Source organism: Sesamum indicum, linkage group LG6, assembly GCF_000512975.1.
Source record: "Sesamum indicum cultivar Zhongzhi No. 13 linkage group LG6, S_indicum_v1.0, whole genome shotgun sequence".
In the NCBI taxonomy this organism is placed as follows: domain Eukaryota; kingdom Viridiplantae; phylum Streptophyta; class Magnoliopsida; order Lamiales; family Pedaliaceae; genus Sesamum; species Sesamum indicum.
The window spans coordinates 18,721,392-18,739,936 of NC_026150.1; the positions used below are offsets into that span (position 1 = coordinate 18,721,392).

The following is an 18,545-nucleotide window of genomic DNA, read 5'->3' on the forward strand; positions in this document are numbered from 1 at the left end:
ACCAGCTGGAATCCAATCTCATCTCTCAAATTCCATACACTTCTCCTCCTTTGATCCCATATTGCGTAAATGGCTTCCCCTCCCTCATCCGCCGCTGCGGCCCCTCCTCTTCCGCCACCCCTCCTTCGTCTCGCATAAGTTTCCCATCCAAGCTGTCGTCGTTTCCGCCAATCTCATCGTCCTCGCCGCAACCTCCGACCATTTCCGTCCTGCCTTATCCCAACCCCTAGTTTTCAACTCTATATCTCAGAAGTGGACTCACGGTCCCCCGCTCTCTGCCCTACGCCGATGGTGCGCCGCTGGTACGTGCCGCGGGGTCGTCTACGTGGCGAGCGGAATCGGCTCTCACTACGACAAAGACGTCGCAAGGTCGTTTGAGAAGTGGGACCTCAATGTTCAGCGTCACCACCAACACCGGCAGCGGTGGCGGTGGGAAAAGATGGGAAGTCTTAGGGACTGTAAATTTAGCCGGGAAGCGATCGACGCCGTCGGATGGAAGGGGAAATTGTGCATGGTGAACGTGAAAGGCGCCGCAGCGAAGCAAGGGATAATCTACGACGTGGAAAGTGAGTCGTGGGAGGAGATGCCGGAGGGGATGCTAGCGGGGTGGAGGGGTCCCGCGGCGGCGATGGAGGAGGAGACTCTCTACGGACGAGTTGAAGGGTTGGCTGAAAAAGTATGATCACGTGAAGGACGCGTGGGTGGGGGTGTTAGAGAACGAGAAGCTTAAAGGGGCTCAGCAAATGGCGGCGGCAGGAAGGAGAGTGTGCGTACTGTGTGCTGATGGTGGCAGCATTGCGGTGGTGGACGTGGCGGCAGTGCCTCCGGCGAGACTGTGGATGGTGGAGGCTCCAGCAGGAGTTCAAGGAGTTGGAATTCATATCTTGCCTAGATTAAGCTATTCGGATATTTGATCCCATTAGTTTAATATACAAGTATAGTATTTATTTATTTATTTGCTCATGTAAAAATTCATAATTTACTTTGGCTTCTGAAAAATTCTAATCCAAATTAAATTTGAACAGATCTAAATTAATAATATGGCAAGAGTAATATATTTGTACTATAAATGCTGTTATAAATCACATAATAAATGTATATTTTAAGATTTATTTAGTACGATCGATCCTAAAATTTATATTATTGAGGTTCTATTTTACTGAATTAATATTTGTGGAAGTTTGAACCAAAAAATGACGAATAATCATATTCGATAATTGATATCTTGAATGTCTCCCAGAAAATGACTATATTATTGTGATTGATGAGTATATGCCCACAGACTTCGTTAAATCAAAAAAGTTAAAAGTAAATCATCCATATGCCAGCTTGTGATGTTTAACTGGAACTTCTACTGATCATTCCACAAATTGGTGCATTAATATTCCACGAGAAAATGCATATTTTATCTGGGGATTATATGGAGCACGAATTGCATGGTTGAGTTTATTGCAATATCTCTTCTCCATTTATCTTTTGAAGACAAGGAAAATACGAAAAATTATTAGTTTTAAAACCAAAATCAAATTGCTACTCAAAGTAAATAACCCATACTTATGAAGAATGACACGAACGAAGATAATCTAAGCTTCAATCCTACACTAATTATAAATCAATCTGACTGTGTCACTGTGTTTGAGTGTGTGTGTGTGTGTGTGAGAGAGAGAGCATAACATGTTGCAAACCAGGTTTGACTCACAGTCGATTTATTGACCACTTTAATCACCATAATACAAACTGCGACATAGAGGTTTTTTCAAACAGAATGCTTCTCATCAAGGACGCTCAACAATCAAGTACTGAGAAGACACCTGCACAAATAGGTACCGAGATATACTCGCAAGAGACTGAAAGCACACACAATAACCAGAACACATGTTCTAAACCAAACACAAATACTGAGTAACTGGTCACTAGAACCATATAGAGCAGACAAGTCGAGCTCACATGAATTGACAAACATGCAGGCTAACTGCAGAGAAACCATATTTTGTCCATATATAGCCTGATGGCCCTGATAGAAACATCTCCAGATATAGTATGATAGAAGCATCAACGAGGGCACGTATCAGTTATCCGAGCTCCAAGATGTCTCACTCGATGAATAACTATCCAGTTGTAAGCGCTTCATTTCTTCATATGCCCATTCAAGACCAGGACAGTAGTGGATAGGTGGATTGAACCTTGTATCATTTATGTCATCAGGCAAAAATGCCCCATTTTCAACCAGGAATTTAATTGCTTTCTTGTTCCTCTCTTTAGCTGCATTGTGGAGTGGGGTCCCTGTATCAAATAAAAACAAAGATGAAGTGAAGACACAAGAGAACCAATAGAATTGCCTCTTATTTGTTTTATACATAGACATTCAAGCTCTGAAGAAAATATACACACAGCCACATGCGCCCTTAGTTCGTGCATCAATGTTAGCACCACGCTCTAGCAATTCATCCATAACTTTAAGATGTCCGCGTTTAGCAGCAAGATGGAGAGGGGTCACGCCGTGCGATTTTGGGCCCCAAGCAGCCACATTAACATCCATTCCTTCATCAAGGAGCCGTTTCACCTGCAGAATAATGGAAAAGATCTCTGTAATATAAAAGACGATGAATGAATTAAGAATATCACCAAGAAAATGTTAAAAAGTAACAGGACAGAAGAAACTGAGCAATAGCAGCAACAAAAATCAATCATATAATAGAAAAACGGTAATATAAATCAAGTTCAGAAGCAGTTACTTCCGTTCATCAACATGGGGAGCAAAGAAATATTCTTTTTTTTACCTAATAAAACACCTGGTAACCTACTACTGAATTTGATGGCTAGCAAAACAGCAACACATGTGAGGAAAATGAGATAACACATATGATGAGCCTAACAACATCAAAAAAATACTTAATCTACCTTTTCTCTTTAACCTAAATATATCAGGTGCATCAAGACTAGAAGTTTACTGACATGTTGCTAACGCACAAGGATTCATGCCAGGTCATTCACCATCATATATTCCTGCCCCACAATAGAGGCAGTAAGAATCTTTTTCGAACTCTTTCTATCTAATACTCTGATTCTTCAGGAAGATAGTTTCTCATTCCACAAGGGTTTTCTACTAAGACACTTGAAAAGCTCTTTCCAGAAGCTGTTCACACAAACACACTGGTTTGTCTCCGAAAGCATGAACATAGATGTTGGAAAGTAGCCGAGATAAACACTACGAACAAAAATCAAGATAAAGTAGGAGCAGGACAGAAATATCGATATATCATAATAGAAGCAGAGAGGATTGTTAAGCCTGTATCCACTCCTGTAAATTGTTGGATTCTGAAAAACTACATATTACTGATACCAAGCAACCTGTCTTCACTTTTGCATGCCAGACCACATGCTCTGCTTGAATAGTAACTAATACTAGCAGGTTCCCTAAAGCCATGTTTATCCTAAGAATCCTTTTCATGAACTAATTCTGCCATTTCTAATCAGGATGAGAAGCTAAAATCAATAGAGCACCAAACCTAACAAAATCAAACTGATCTAGAAACATCACAATGGCCCAACATTATAATAAAACTTACGATGGAAAGGTTAAAAGTCATACCTCTTTGAGGTCACCCTTCGAAGCATAGATGTGGAGCAAGGTCCAGCCTCGATCATCCCTATCTCCTCCCGACCTAATCAATCTCCGCCTCCCCCTAATGGAGTCCACCTCAAACTCCGGCATTGATGGATATATATTTTCTCTCTCTTTTGATGGCAAAAACAAACTCAGTTTCTATATACTAAAGACCCACAAACTTCAATACCCAACACTTAGGTTTTCAGAAGCTAAAGTCTCAAACCAAACACCCTTTTACATTATTCACGACCTTAAACTACAAAGACAAGACTTACTCAGCTAATTCAAGAAAACAAACAGTTTACACCTAAAATTAAAGTGTAGAAGATCTCAATCTCAAATATCCCCCTTTCAAACACCCAAAATCCCCCCCAAAAAGGAACCCAAGATACACAGAATACTCGGGACAGAGAACTTAACGATTTTCTATTAAGTATTGATCTTATCTTCCAATTTCAGGACAGAAGACGTTTCTGAATACTTCTTAAAGCAATGTCGACAAAAGACCTGAAACTTGAGAGCTTCTTTCCTATAATGAAATCCTTTTACATGATCTTCCCAGAAAATTTAGCGAGAGGAATGATTGGCCATGTTATATGGGGCAAAAGGATTCAAACCAGGGCCAAAGACGCGGAGATTGTCCGTGAGCTTCACACTGAATGACGACGCAAATCGAAATTTAACAGAGATAATCATAATTAATGCCCTAATCCTGAAATCAATTAAACGGAAAGAAATCTCGAATACGGATAGAGTATCTGAAACCTATCAGAACTGGACTCTATTAGGCGGTCGCATCTATGAATCTTGCACATACAATATCCTTGTAGGAAGGGGGAGAGAGAGAGACAGAGAGAGATGGAAAGGGAGAGAGGGGTGGAGCAAACCCTAGGCAGCAGGCAAGGAGAGGAAATGGCGTAGAGAATCCCGACTCTTCGATCTGCACGAATATAAACAAGTACGTCTGAACTGAAGTCGTTGCGCGATTTCGAATACGTAATTTCGGGTTTCGCCTACCCCAGGATTATGTGAACATTCTACGGTCACCGTGAAAGGCAAAATAGCAAAACTAATCCCATAATGTAGGATTATTTTAAATTAACCTCGTAGTTCATAAAATTTTAAATCTAACCACATTTTCGTTTAAAATTTGTTTAAAAAAAAAAAAGAAAAAACGTTCTATAGAAACCCCAAACTAACTGACATTAAAATTAACTATGGATAACCCACGTAAGTCATGTGCACTAAGGTGAAAAATTAATCAATTAATAGCTTTAATGTCTATTGCTCGGAGGTCAAGATGCACAATGGATTAAATTATATTGATCGTATACAGTACTATATTGGTCTAATAAAATAACAGGCTAATCCTAAGTCAGTCCCAAGTACCAATACCAGTAATAGACCCATCTCAATGGCCCAGGACCACTTGGTTCTGATTTGGGCTAGTGGATTAGTCCAATTAGATTAATTTTTTTAATAAATATGACATATAATTTTTATTTTAATTGTTTAAATTTACTGCTGCACCTACAATTACGGTTTACTACTGCAAAATAATACTGAATTTAATGTATAATAATATATTTGTAAAAAACATTGTTTTAATATATTGGTTACAAATATTTACAATAATTGGCATGTGATGATGACATAAATCTTACATGTACAATGTGTATATATTGAATAATAAATAAAATATAAAAAACATTAATTCATAATAGAAAAATCAGCCAATGATCATATACATTTTTTGAACTAAAAAAAAGTCTCCCGCAATGGTATTTTTAATTATTTTCGTAAATTATAAAAACGTACTGAAGGCAAAATATTAAATTTTATTTCTTAAATCTTAATTCACTGAAGAGTTGATTGCCCGTACTATGATGCAGTCACTAAAAATATATTTGGATTGATTGATTTTGATTTGAAAAATAATTTCAGACTTCATATTAAAATAATTTAAATTATTCAATAAAATATAATTAAAAGATAGAGTTGAATAATTGAAGATAATTCGAATTTAGAATAATTCAAACAAGAATATGTTTTCAGGGGGTTTAAAATTAATAATTTCAAATTCATTAAAATCAAGAGAAATTATGTAATCTTTTAAATGACTTTATTTTTTGTAAATTTATTTTTGTTTATTTCCATGTCTTTAAATGATTATGGCAATTTTCTGACACTGGTGGCCCTAGATTTGTTCCTATAAATATCCGTTTCAGACAGTCAAAACTCTTCATAAGACTTTCTCTTCCCTTGTTCACTGTCAGAAAGCAGTGGAAAAAAAGAAAGATGCAGTCTTTGTCTACCTGAAATATTGACTTCAAATCAAATCCCCCCAACCCCACCACCATTAAACAAACAGTGGATTTCTTCACTGATGCTAAGCCTTTAACACACGATGTACAATAATCCTGAAAATTTCAGTGACACCCGAAGAAACCCCATCATCCCCTACCCCCTCCACCACCCCATCATGATCCCCATCCCCCTGCCACCTTTCTCCGCCGCTGGCGGTGGTGATGATGATGAGTTTCCAAGGAGAGACGAGAGGTTCCCTCAATGGAGCAATCAAGAAACAAGGGACTTGATTGAAATCAGGGCTCAGATTGAATGGGGCTTCACCACGACGAAGAGGAACAAGAATTTGTGGGAAATGGTGGCCAATAGAATGAGGGAGAAGGGCTACAGAAGAACCATTGATCAGTGCAAATGCAAGTGGAAGAATCTTGTTAGCAGATACAAGGTGGTATTTTTTCACATGTAACTCTGATGCTTTTTGATGGATTATATATGCATGCATGCATGTGATCTGTGATGGGCTTTCCTTAGTTCTTTTCCAAATTTCTTTTGGTAGCGTGGTCCTGGAATCTTGAATTTGATGTGTTTGTTGATGAAACCAAGTTTATGAAATTTTGAGATAAATGGTTTGTGAATCCGAGTGACTGTGTTATGTGTTGTAATAAATTGGGAATTGTGTTGCCAAAATCAGATTCATTAAAATTTTGTGTGAATTACATAATTGTTGCTCTATGTAATATGTTCGCATTTATTGCTGTAAATTAATTTCATGTATTGGCTTTCTCTGGTAAAATTTATTCTTTCTGAGAGGTTGGTGTTGGATGATGGAATTTGAATTCCAATTTGAGAAATTAGTTTATCTGCCGGAATGTATATAATTTTGTATTTTATATGCATCTAGTGACAGGGATCTGTGCTTTTACAGTTCTGTTTTCTTGGGAGTGTTTAAGAGTTTGTCCAAAAATTTATGACTGGATGGTAAGGAAGAGGTTGTTGTTTACAAATCCAAATATCTTGAATTTCATGGACAAAACTAGTTGATGGAAGTGAACATTTTATTGTAGAGCCGAGAGGGAGAACCGCTTGCATGAAGATTGAATTCGTCTGTGAAATGAGTAGCAGTACTTTTTCTTTTCATTTTCTGGTTTTTGATCCATGGTGTATACTTGTTTGAGATTTAGCTTTGGTGAGATTGTCTAGAGAAGGGTCCTGTCCGTATGTTGTGAATGTTCGTTTTTTGGTGAGATTCGTCAAGATCATGTCATGTTTGAATGTGAACCACGTGGTGAGAACGGAATATGGAGTCTTGTCTTTGTGTAACGATTTCATGAGTTCAACTCTGAAGACAAAACAGTAGTTCTCATGATATAATTGTATGAGTTATGGTCCTATGCGAGCCTGCACGCGACTTGTAAGAAAATGCCGTCTGAAATTAATGTGGTGTCGTGTTGGATTTTGTGATTATAAATAGTAATATTGATATGTTATTACACCGGTGCTTTACTACTTGCGGTGTTACGTGGAAGTTTATGTTGTCAGTCAAACAAATTTATATGTGCGAAATATAGAAGTCAGAAGTATGGTGCATCATTGATATATATATATATATATAGAGAGAGAGAGAGAGAGAGAGGGAGTGGTTTTCCTACAAGGGCTGGCTCTTCTCAGCGTTAACATTGTGGCTTGATGTAATGTAGCTATGCTTGGTTCCTGGCTGTTACTTTACAGTGAAGTTCACAGTTAAAAATTGTTATTCTGCAGATGTTTTTTGTTGGGGAAGTGTGATTGGATTTCCTTAAAACGAACAAAATTGAGAATGTAACGTTAGGTCTGTGGTTGGGGCTCTTAAAGAACCAAAATTTTGTCGTAGCTTTAGAGAATCATCTGTTTGGATCTTTTGTTACCAAACCCCAATGTGATAAAAAACGCAGATTATATCTTATCAAAGTTCAGATCTATAGATCATAAGGTTGATATGTGTTTATAATACAGGGGCAAGACGCATCTGATCCAGACAATGGTCGACAGTGTCCATTTTTTGACGAGCTGCATGCGCTATTTACAACAAGAGAGAATAAAATGCAACATGCTCAGCCCAACTTGGAAACCGGTTCCTTGAAAGGAAGGAAGAGACTTAAAAACATTTCTGGAGATCGATCCCACGAAGAATACTCACAAGAACGAGACGATGAAGAAGAGACTGGTATTGATCAAGCTGAAACAGGGACAGTTGCTCCGAAGAGGAAGGCTGGTGGAGAAAAGAAACGAAAAACTGGACAACTGGAGAAACAATTAAATAATAATGACAGTATCCTTGCTAGCATACAGGAGATGCTGCAAAGTTTCATCGAACAGCAAGAGAGGATTGATATGCAGTGGAAGGAGTCAATGGAGAAATGTGCTCAAGAAAGGGAGAATGGCGCGAAAAAATGGAGAAACTTGAGAGAGAGAGGCTGGTGATGGAACAAGCTTGGCGGGAGAGGGAAGAACAACGGAGACAGAGAGAAGAGAGCCGAGCGGAGAAAAGGGATGCCCTATTGACAACACTGCTGAACAAATTGATTCGTGAAGAGGATTCTTAAGTCCTATATCATACCATCAAATAGTAAATCCTCTTAAGTCCTATATCATAGCATCAAATAGTAACAAGTCCGAAGAGGTAATTGTTGTGCTAACTATACAGAGACGCTGGATTTTCAGCTATGATAGAAACTTCTTTTCTGCTTTTTTCGTTTAGTTGGTGACTTTTACAGACAGACTGTTGAATTTTTCTGGAACTACATTTATTGGAAAGGCCAGTTATTTCCTGTTTTTGAACTATATCTTTTAGCAGCAGATAGTTTGTATTCTTGTAAAAGTTTCGCCAGTCACAATATTGCTGTATGGTAAAGGAAAACATTCTGGAAACCAGAAGGATAGCTGCTCAAGACACTATTATCGGGCAATATAACAAAGCATCAACTGATATTATTCCAGAACAGCTTGATATAAACCCACAAAAAGAAAACAAATTGTACAGTTTATTGGTCTGTTTCTAGTATGCTTCATCTGAGTAATGGAAAGGAAAGGATCGAGGGTAGGGGTGGCGTAAAGTTTACATTCTCTTACATTCCAAACAAAGAGCATAAGAACTCTTCCATTTGATCCAGAACTTTGAGAGTCTAATTACATTTTGAAGGCACCAGAGCAGAGAAGCTGTTATTCTGAGTTGCTTGGAGGCTTTTCTTTTGGATGCTTGGAGCCATAATGATCGATGAGCTGATTATGATTTGCTAGCTGAACCTGATAGTTCCAACCAAATGTTAGCGATAAAGTCATGATTGCATAAGGAATCATATTTGCTCTACGCAATTCTTAATGAAAGAACAAAGTAAGCATCCTAAGTTCTAAGCTGCCATAATGAGGTCAATAAAGTCAAGTGGAGAAAGCTGAGTAGGAGCTCAGTCAAAGCAAACTTTAATGAAGTACTTTTTGTCAAAAGTGCCATGAAAACCATTAACCACAAGTAAATAAAATCCACAGTAAGATACTCCTAAAAGTTACATGAATCATGCCACCAGTTATTATGAGTATAGTCCCTTTAATTTATCATTATCATAAGCATGGAAAAGAAAAAAGTCAATTGAGCTATATTTTGGTGTCCGGTAAACCAAGAACCACCTTAAGTTGTAACTTGCTATGGTAGGACAGCCTACAAAGAGAAGACATGACTTGGTTAAGACATAAACGCCATATAATTCCTAAAGGAAAAATAATGCTAATACAGGAGAGCATGTATCCAAATCTGCAAAAGTCCCTTTTTACCTCTTTCTTAACCAAACTCTTAGGTAGTCTGCCTAAAATACTGTTTTTGAAGCTACAAAGAAAATATTGTTTAAGCCAAAGGCATGGGAAATTAGAGAAATAGAACTTATTAACCTTTCTTGGCGCTTGAGAAAATCCCAAACGGACGCTTCAAAATTTTACATCATAAAGCAAGTTTTCTCATGCAAAATTGGCTAAGCCGGGGTCAATTAGAAAAGGATGCCCCAAAGATGCGATTATGAGCAAAAAGAGTACTTACATTACATTAAGAAATGTTTGATGTGTTGAACATTTGTTCATTTTCTACTCGTTTATGTTCACCTCTTTAGAAAGCACAAATACTGATATAATGCCATCTATTACCAGAGTAGACAGAGGGATTGAAAGACGGTCCTATGATGTGGAAAGACTTCAAGGAACTAAGACAGTGGTGCCCTTTAATGTGATTGAGGTCTGGTTTTGGGAAGTGAAAGTAATCTTTACTAAGAATCCTCGAAATAAGAGGATAAAACATTTAGTAACAGCCGGAGAGAACCTACATTTGAATTACATCTAATAAGAGAAAAGCAAAGAAATAAATGATTGGTTTGCTTTTACAACTCTTTTATGGGTGTCAACCAAGCACACAAGATCAACCATCAATAGATTCTCATCAATTAGGTCACAATTTAGGGCCTATAACTTCGTCGATTTTCTTCATCGAACATCATGTCGAAAACTTTGTTCAGGCTACATATCACAACCTTCTTTCTAAATCACAAGAATGTTTCCACTAGCAACCCGTTGCCTGGCGTGCTGTCCTAGGGTTAAAACCAGTCCATACCCTAATAAACTCATCTCTGACTTGCTACTAGTAGATCTTACAAACACATAATAAAATACTTCCATCTCCATTTGAAGAAATTCACTTGCCTAATTTGACCCCATAAGAAATTATTAAGTACAAACAACTGATCGATTAATCAAGATATGCAAACAACTATCCAATTAATCTTTACCGTCAATACAATTCAGAAACCAATACCTTAACGGAAACCCATCAAATATAGACCAATACAAGTACGAATATCCAAAAATCAAATAATCTCCATAGAATTTGAACACACAGATATTTCAACAAACACGTAAACATAAACCCTGATTAGACGGTTATATTACTTTACAAATGGGGCAGACGACTTTGAGACCAACGGCACGGGCCTCGAGCTGCGACCCTTTGGGCTTCTGGTTCTTCTCCGCATTCTTCCTCTGCGCCTCGATCTTCTGTTTTCCTCTTGTCATTTCTTTTTCCCTCGATTCTCCTCACTTTCCTGGGTTCCTGGTGAGTGCGATGAAGGCGGTAGAATCCGGGCCGCTTCGTCGCGTAAAAAGCGAGAGAAATGTATGCAAAACGGCTTGTGAAAGAGAAATGGGGATGGCCCGTGTCAACGCGTGGTCACCATTGGTATGCCGGAAAACAGTTTCCTAAAGCAAATGATGGATGGAAAAGGGAAAAACCAAGAACGTGGATTTGGTCCAAAACTTTGGTTTATTGTCAATTCAGTCCCCTAGTATTTTCTTTTTGTAAATTAAGTCCGTGACTTTCCCAAAACTGATTTCGTTCCATTTTTTGCCCCAAATATGGTCTCCTACCAAACTTTTATGAGCCACAATTTAACCCCATTTATTTAACTTTTTAAACCCCTTATTCTTCATATTATCTTAGGGTGAATAACAATTTATCCCCTGTGATATTGAAAATGAGCACATTACCTCTTTATAAAAAAAATAGAACAATTTACTCCCTCTATATTTTTTAAAATGAAGCAATTTACCTCCCTACATATTTACCTCCTTATGTAGGGAGGTAAATTGCTTTATTTAAAAAATCATAAGGGTATAAAATTCATATAAAAATTAAAACGAACAATAATGAAATACTTATTGAATCATAAGTGCATTATTTGGCATCGTCTCTCAAAACCTAATATTGTGCTCTCCCCAAACTCCTCGGGGGGCGATAATATAAGCAAGTATCTTAATTTCAATGTTTTATTTCATAACAGTTTAAATTTCCTAAAGAAAAATACTTGAATTAATTAAAACTTTAAAACCCCATCATAATGTTTGGTTTTGTTTTTAACTTGTTTTAGGGTATTTTGTGGAGATAGAGAGAGAAAAATAAAGATAAATAAAAATAAGTTAGAGATAGTGTGTATGTTTGGATTTATTTTTGGAGATAATATAAAATAAGTATGGTATGTTTGATGTTGGGTAGTGGGAGACAAAAGGTACTGTTAATTGTCAAATCATGTCTCTTTTGTATATATTTATATATATATATGTATAAAAATATATTTAATTTATTTAGTTGTGAATGGATTAAAATAAATTTTATTTTCTAATTATATATGTATGGAAATGTAAAAAAAATAATTTATGTAGATACACTTTTATAAATAATTAAATGCACTCTAGTAATGGATTAACAATATTTTTTGTTAGACGTTCTGTTCGAGGTGATAAATTTAAATATATTATTCAAATAATGTAATATATGAATTAATCGCATAGAATTTTTCTATTATTTTGTATTTTTTAAAATTTTTTAATTATTCCAATGATGTAGAAAATATTACGTACAAAATATTAAGTGGTTAAAATAAAATGTATTTGCATTTAAAAATAAAAAATACAAACATCACCAAAGAAAATATTATACATCTAACATGTATATCAACTCTCTAATGCATCCTTCAATTTTTTATAATTTGAAGATCCACATAATCCAATATTAACTAAATATAATTTATAACTACAGATTGCAATGGTTTGAAAAATATATTTTGGATTAATACGGCGTATTGTCCAATTAAACTATGATAATGAAACCCTTAAGTCATTGAATGATAAATGACGCACACAACCATGTTCCCGTTAACTTTATAATTAACATATGACAACAAGTGACTGGCTCACATATTCTACAACACCACTAATTAACATATGACAACAAGTGACTGGCTCACATATTCTACAACACCACTAATACTTAAGGACCGTCACGTCAACGTGGTGGAATTCCGGTTGGTCGCCGCGAGCGTGCTATACTGTCTACCTCACTATGCGAATGGCCTCCACGGTCGGATTGCACGCCAAAGCGACGAATGTAATCTGTCCATGACCCGCTCCACGGTCGGATTGCACGCCAAAGCGACGAATGTAATCTGTCCATGACCCGATCCCGCCAACTCCCGAATCCATGTCCAAACTTCTACGTGGCGCTAATGAAATATTGCGCGCCAATCGTGGGCCACCATCCCCACGAGCTACCTGTTCCTCAACATCCCAACTGGCAATATGGGTATGCGTTTGGTTTTGAAATGATTAATTTTAGAAAAAATAATTATGCCATTTTAATCAATAATTTTATAATAAGTTATATCAATGCAGATTATAGTAAAAATTAAAAATAATTGAATTAATTATACAAATACATATTAGAGTTAAACATAAAGGATAATTAAGTAAAGAATGATTGTTGTGGAATTAAAAATTAAAAATATAGTTTTTATAAAAAAATATTACTCGGATGGAATTGATCATAAAAATAATTATTAAAAAATAAATTAAATAGCATTAAAATTGTTCTTGTACTGGAAATTTAAATTTGAATTGTTCAATTGCAAGACCAAACAAGGCTTAATTGACAACCCTAATTTTGAGATGGCGAAAGGTGAAGATAATATATTGGGATAAATATAATAAGAATAAAGAGAAAAAGAAAAGGCAAAAGGAAAAAGGAAAAAAGGGCACTATTTCAGTGTACTACAACACAACATTACACTAAACTACACCACCGCTCCACCGTTGAGAATCTACAAAGCCCGGCCGCAGCGGCCGGCGACGACTCTTCCACCATATCAATCGGAGGCAGGACCCTCCCGTCGGCAAATAAAGCCCGCCCATTTCTTGGAAGCTCCTGAACAAGCCCTTCCTCGAGCTCCACAGCCGGTCCGCCAGCACCACCGCCGTCCCCGAACCTCCTCTCCACCTCCAAGTACTCCCCAAGAGATGCCCTTCTGGAGTCACACTCGTCCCTGCACAGCCTCCACCACCTCTGCCTTTTTCTCTGTTTGGAGAAAAATGGGCTGAAGAGCAGGAGATAATCATCCAATATGGGATCAAGAACGGTATAGATCTGAAGAAGAAGGAAGACGATGAACAGAGGTGAAGGGCGATTTCTACGAGGAAAGGCGATTTCTGCAAGAGAGGAAAGAGAAAATCTTCTGCTGTAAATGAAAACAGTCAGTTTTGTTCCCCACTATTATTACAAAAACACCTAAAAATGAAATAAAAATGGGTAAAACACTGCATGCCAAACATTACATTCATTTTGGGCCATCTCTGAGATGGCCCAAAAACAAACCCAAACATAAGGCATATTTTTTATTTAAAAAAAAAAATTGCTTTATACTAAATTACCATTTGATGTTGAATGGTCATAATAGTGATAGAGGACCAAATTAGTAAATTCGGTCACGCATTCCGTCACCAAAATCTCCAGCTCTCCACCACAACACGCGGCGTCGGTCGCACGTGCGGTATGTCGCAATGGCACGTGCCGGCCCACTCCACCCTCATTGGCTCCTCCTACTCATTTGCCCTTTTAGTTCGAGCATCTATTCTCTCTCTCTCTCTTTCTCTCTCTAAACCTCTTTCACTCAAATCTATCACTCTCCTCCACTCCCTACTGCGCACATACATACATACATACGCAGATAGATATATATAATATATATATATACACACGCATATAATTCTAGTGAGAGAAAGAGGGCCTTTAATTTTTTGTTGCCATTACATAACTTTACAGCTCAACTCTCAATTTCCTTGTGCCCCCCTCTCTCTCTATCTTTCTCTCTCTTAGTTGAGCTGAAATTGCACAGATCAAATCTGCTGCTACTGCTGCCACCTCAAGGTATTTTGCTTCTTGTTTTTGTTTATTTTTTTACTGAAAATCGCTAGTGTCATTCTGAAATTTAAGTATGGCCGTAATTTTCTGGGTGGAAGATAGCCCAAAGTTGTAAAAACATATAGGCTTGTGTTTGGGGATTAAGTGAATTTAGTTGTGGCTAGTTGAAGCCAATCCAAAGCTGTAAGGTGCTTGTGCTTTGTGTTTCTGGGTGTTGATTATGGATGTGGCTTTTGATGATGCAGTTCGGTTGAATTGGGGAAATGTCGATGAAATATGAGCTTTGATGGGAGAACAAGTAATGGGTATGCACGAGCATCCTAGATTAAGCTGTTTGGTATATATGTTTTGATCGCATGTAAATTGAGCCTTGGTTCTGTTCCAAGTTTGTGCGCACACAAGTTTTAGAAACAAGGAGAATCTATTGCTTTGGAGGAGGAGAAAACTGGAATCTGTGTTATATACTGGTGAACAAAGTTTCCCATTCAAATTGATGTTGCTCTCTCAAGATGAGAAAGGGAAGTGAAAGAGAGGGTTTAAGATAATTTTTCTCTTTTAGAAAACTAGGAGAAATGTCTGTAAAACATGTGAGTTTCAATCTGCAAAAGCCCATGTTATTTTAGTTACTTGGCATCAGATTGGCAGACCATCAAAATTAGAGTAGATAGACCCATTCCTGAAAAATCTACTGATCTTAGCTCAGCAGTGATGTTTAAGTTTTTCAGATAACCTTGTTAAGATAGCACAAAATGTAGGCTGTTACAGCTTGCTATTTCACGTTTATCAGTAGGCAGATATTGCCTTACTGCTTTTTTCTCGCATTGTGTTTGGTTCTGTTATGTGGAGGGAGATTTCGTTCTTATATTGTAATGCATTAACCACTTCTTTGGCCCCGTGCTGTAGAATCTGTCTTATAAAACTACTAAGACAAACTTTAGCTGGAACAACTGTGCTTGAATTACAGCTGGGTATCCCTCCCTGGTCATGACTCTCAGAATATTATCAGCAAGGATGGAATTCTTCTTTGCCTACATTGATGCATCAGCTTGCTGCATTCTTATTGAAATTTCATTTCCATTTTCTTCATTATTAATTTATATGAACTAATAACTTAAATTTCTTATACAGGAGGTACTCTCTTATAATTCTTAAAGTGGCCACTCTATGGCGTGATCAACTTAGTTACCACATGTCCAGTGGAATAATTGTACAGCTTCATACATCTGATGATTTGTATCAACCTTATTATGCTTGACGTGAGCCACGATGGGCATTTTCACTGTGAATTCTCGGCAGTGGCTTTTATGCGTCCTATTGCTTTACAGTCTTGCAAAAGAATTTGAGGCTCTGAGTCCTGATGGTATGCTGGTTAAGTTAATATCCATTTTCATTTTCCTAGCACGTTATGTAGTTGAGAGAGTAGATCTGCAGAGGATACTTGGCTTTGACTAAACATTACAACTGTATAAACACAAACACAATGGTGAATACTAAATACTACTATTACATTACATTCACCAAGTAGATTCAGATTCTTTATCATATTACAAAGCATTGTCAGAACTTTTTGTTGGATTATATTTGAATGGTGAGATGTGTTGAAAAGTTGAGGTGAAATGTGTTGGAAAGTTGATGCACCAGGCAGATTCTAATACAGCAGAATTTGTGGTGTACCCGTGCAAATTAGCAAAAGAAAGGGTAGTACCCAAGTTCTGGTGGATGGCCTACATGCGACCTAACCTTTGAAATAGGAACGCTTATGCTTTGCTTTTGATTTGCAGGTCAAGCTCTCGTCAACTTTAGGACAGCCATCATTAATTCAGATGGAGTTCTGCTTCAGTGGAGACCAGAGGACGAGGATCCATGCGGATGGAAAGGAGTAAAATGCGACTTCAAGTCGAAAAGAGTCACAGCCTTGTAAGTTCCTTGATACTTCATTCACGTCTTTCCCTGTATGAACTGCGGTCGTTGCTTTCTGGATAACCTAAAATTATGAATATATTCCAAAAGTAAAGGATTTTCCAGTTTGTATATTTTTTAAATATCATGCTTCCAGTGTATGGTGTGCTTCGATTATTTTGTTGCATTCAAAGTTCATGCATCACTTTATGACACATCTCAGGAAACCAAGCAAGATATATTCCTTTTTCATCTATACATGTTTGATATAAAAATTAGCTCAAGTGGCTTTTCCACTCAATGCCTTAAAAGTTTGACTGGCAAAAAGGTGTTTCTTAAACTTGAAAGTCATATAAAATTTGCTTTTTTGGGCTCATTAAAATTACAATTGATTTAACCCCTAAACCTCTTATTGCCAAATTGTTAGTATTTTCTTGTGTAAGAGACTTGCCTTTAAAGTTTAAATAGTAGTGATTATAATTATTTTATTGACTACCAATCCAAGAAAGAGTTGTCTCTTCTGTTGTGTACCCAAATGGTAAACTATGTGTTTCCTTCATATTGTGAATATGTGGAGATCGATATGCAATCTAATGGAAGTTGCATTATGCATAAATTTACTGCTAATTGATTGGTATACTTTAATGGTGCAGGAGCCTCCCTAACCACAAGTTGAGTGGACCTATATCACCAGATATTGGGAAGCTAGAAAGCCTGCAATTTCTGTATGCATCTTTTGCTTTTTATTCTTTCACATCTTTACCAAACCTCCTGCTGATGCTGAGTTGAACTACTTGTTTGTAGAGCTCTTCATGACAACAATTTATACGGGGCAATCCCTCCAGAGCTGGGGAACTGTACACAGCTGCAATCAGTGTAAGTCAATAGAGTAGGCTTTTCTTCGTTTCTAGAGTGAACACACTGAAAGTCAATCAAATTTTCAAAAAAATATGCAAAAACGGCAGCTAGAGTACTGATGTCAAGGTGATGCTAGGATGGGTCTTCTACAATTTCCTTGAAAACTGTTGGTTGTGTAAATTTTTTGAATTTTCAAAGATAAAAAGAGTTCTTGTGTTTTTTGTTTGACTGACCTTATTTGTCTTCTTGGTTCCGAGTCATTGTGTGATAGAAGGACAAGCAAAAATGATTAAGAGACACTGCAAGTTATTCTACTTCATTTTATTCTCTTATGTGTCAGTGTAAATCTTTTTTTCTTGTTTCGTTCATGTCTGACTTCTTGCTTTCCATTTTTTGCAGATTTCTGCAGGGTAACTACTTAAGTGGATTGATTCCAAGTGAATTAGGAAACCTTTCTCAGCTGGAGAATCTGTAAGTAATTATACTCCCATTTCTCCGTTACCACTGTTGTGTGCTTGAATTTTTAGTTTTGTCATCTGTATTATTGGAGTCCTCTTGTAATGGAAATCCCTGGTGGGACAAAACAATTGTTTCCTAAAACCACGCTCTCAACAAATATTTTCTTGGTGAATATAGCTAATTATGTTTTCAAAAGTATTGCAAGATTGATGGAATAGGGAATTTTATATGCCCCATGAGAAACTCCTTTTATGCTGTTGTGTTATGAGATCTGAAGCAAGGACACAAAACATAGAAACCTCGCTCTAGTAAATGAGCTTAATATATTGTTGGTTTCAATGGACCTGATTCCAATTTATGTAATATCAGACTGAAGTTTTATCCACTCAGCACTAGATTCTATCAGTTGATTATGCTGAACCAAGGTCCATGAAAATATACTGTTGAAATTCTGATGAGAACTGTTATTAGTTCATACTTTTGATTCTCTGTCAATGTAGCAAGTTTGGCTATTGGTTATCTTCAACTGTATGTGATGGGACTTCAACATTGGTGACCCTAAAAATGCACATACAGACAGTACAGCTAACACTGCTCGAAGTTGACGTTTTCTTCCTATGCTTCTTTTTTCAGGGATCTTTCAAGCTCTCAGTG

The 18,545-nt window shown here is 37.1% G+C and overlaps 4 protein-coding genes and 1 long non-coding RNA gene across 6 annotated transcripts in view; 3 read left to right on the forward strand and 2 right to left on the reverse strand.

Moving 5' to 3' along the window:
• LOC105164976 (F-box/kelch-repeat protein SKIP25-like) lies at positions 1–982 on the forward strand (the record flags this gene model as incomplete). The annotated part of the gene is given in 3 exon segments (XM_020694230.1): positions 1–23; positions 25–648; positions 650–982. Coding segments are annotated over 3 exon segments (912 nt in total), but the record flags the coding sequence as incomplete, so codon positions are not given.
• Positions 1,676–4,621, reverse strand: LOC105164977 (26S proteasome non-ATPase regulatory subunit 10-like). Of its 2 annotated transcripts, none has more exons than XM_011083831.2 (3): positions 3,593–4,614; positions 2,392–2,563; positions 1,676–2,283 (listed from the first exon to the last, which is right to left on the reverse strand). In XM_011083831.2, the coding sequence occupies exons 1-3, from the start codon at positions 3,713–3,715 to the stop codon at positions 2,069–2,071; spliced, it is 510 nt and encodes a 169-aa protein (XP_011082133.1). In that variant the 5' UTR covers positions 3,716–4,614; the 3' UTR covers positions 1,676–2,068. The 2 variants fall into 2 exon arrangements, with proteins under 2 accessions (XP_011082133.1, XP_011082134.1); XM_011083832.2 differs by having other exon boundaries at positions 2,142–2,283; positions 2,388–2,563; positions 3,593–4,621.
• Positions 5,873–8,377, forward strand: LOC105165096 (trihelix transcription factor GT-3b-like). Its single transcript, XM_011083970.1, has 2 exons — positions 5,873–6,362; positions 7,910–8,377. Exons 1-2 carry the CDS (start codon positions 6,018–6,020, stop codon positions 8,375–8,377), a joined length of 813 nt encoding a protein of 270 aa, XP_011082272.1. The 5' UTR covers positions 5,873–6,017.
• On the reverse strand, positions 8,834–11,200 carry LOC105164978. Its single transcript, XR_848062.2, has 2 exons — positions 10,880–11,200; positions 8,834–9,199 (listed from the first exon to the last, which is right to left on the reverse strand). It is a non-coding gene; the product is annotated as an uncharacterized LOC105164978 (long non-coding RNA).
• Positions 14,395–18,545, forward strand: part of LOC105165097 (LRR receptor-like serine/threonine-protein kinase FEI 1) — a 9,525-nt gene continuing 5,374 nt past the window's right edge. Inside the window, exons 1-7 of the mRNA XM_011083971.2 lie at positions 14,395–14,681; positions 15,804–16,035; positions 16,457–16,592; positions 17,228–17,299; positions 17,379–17,450; positions 17,832–17,903; positions 18,525–18,542. Coding sequence (XP_011082273.1) covers positions 15,942–16,035; positions 16,457–16,592; positions 17,228–17,299; positions 17,379–17,450; positions 17,832–17,903; positions 18,525–18,542 — 464 coding nt within the window. The 5' untranslated portion in view covers positions 14,395–14,681; positions 15,804–15,941. The remainder of the gene's footprint in view (positions 14,682–15,803; positions 16,036–16,456; positions 16,593–17,227; positions 17,300–17,378; positions 17,451–17,831; positions 17,904–18,524; positions 18,543–18,545) is intronic.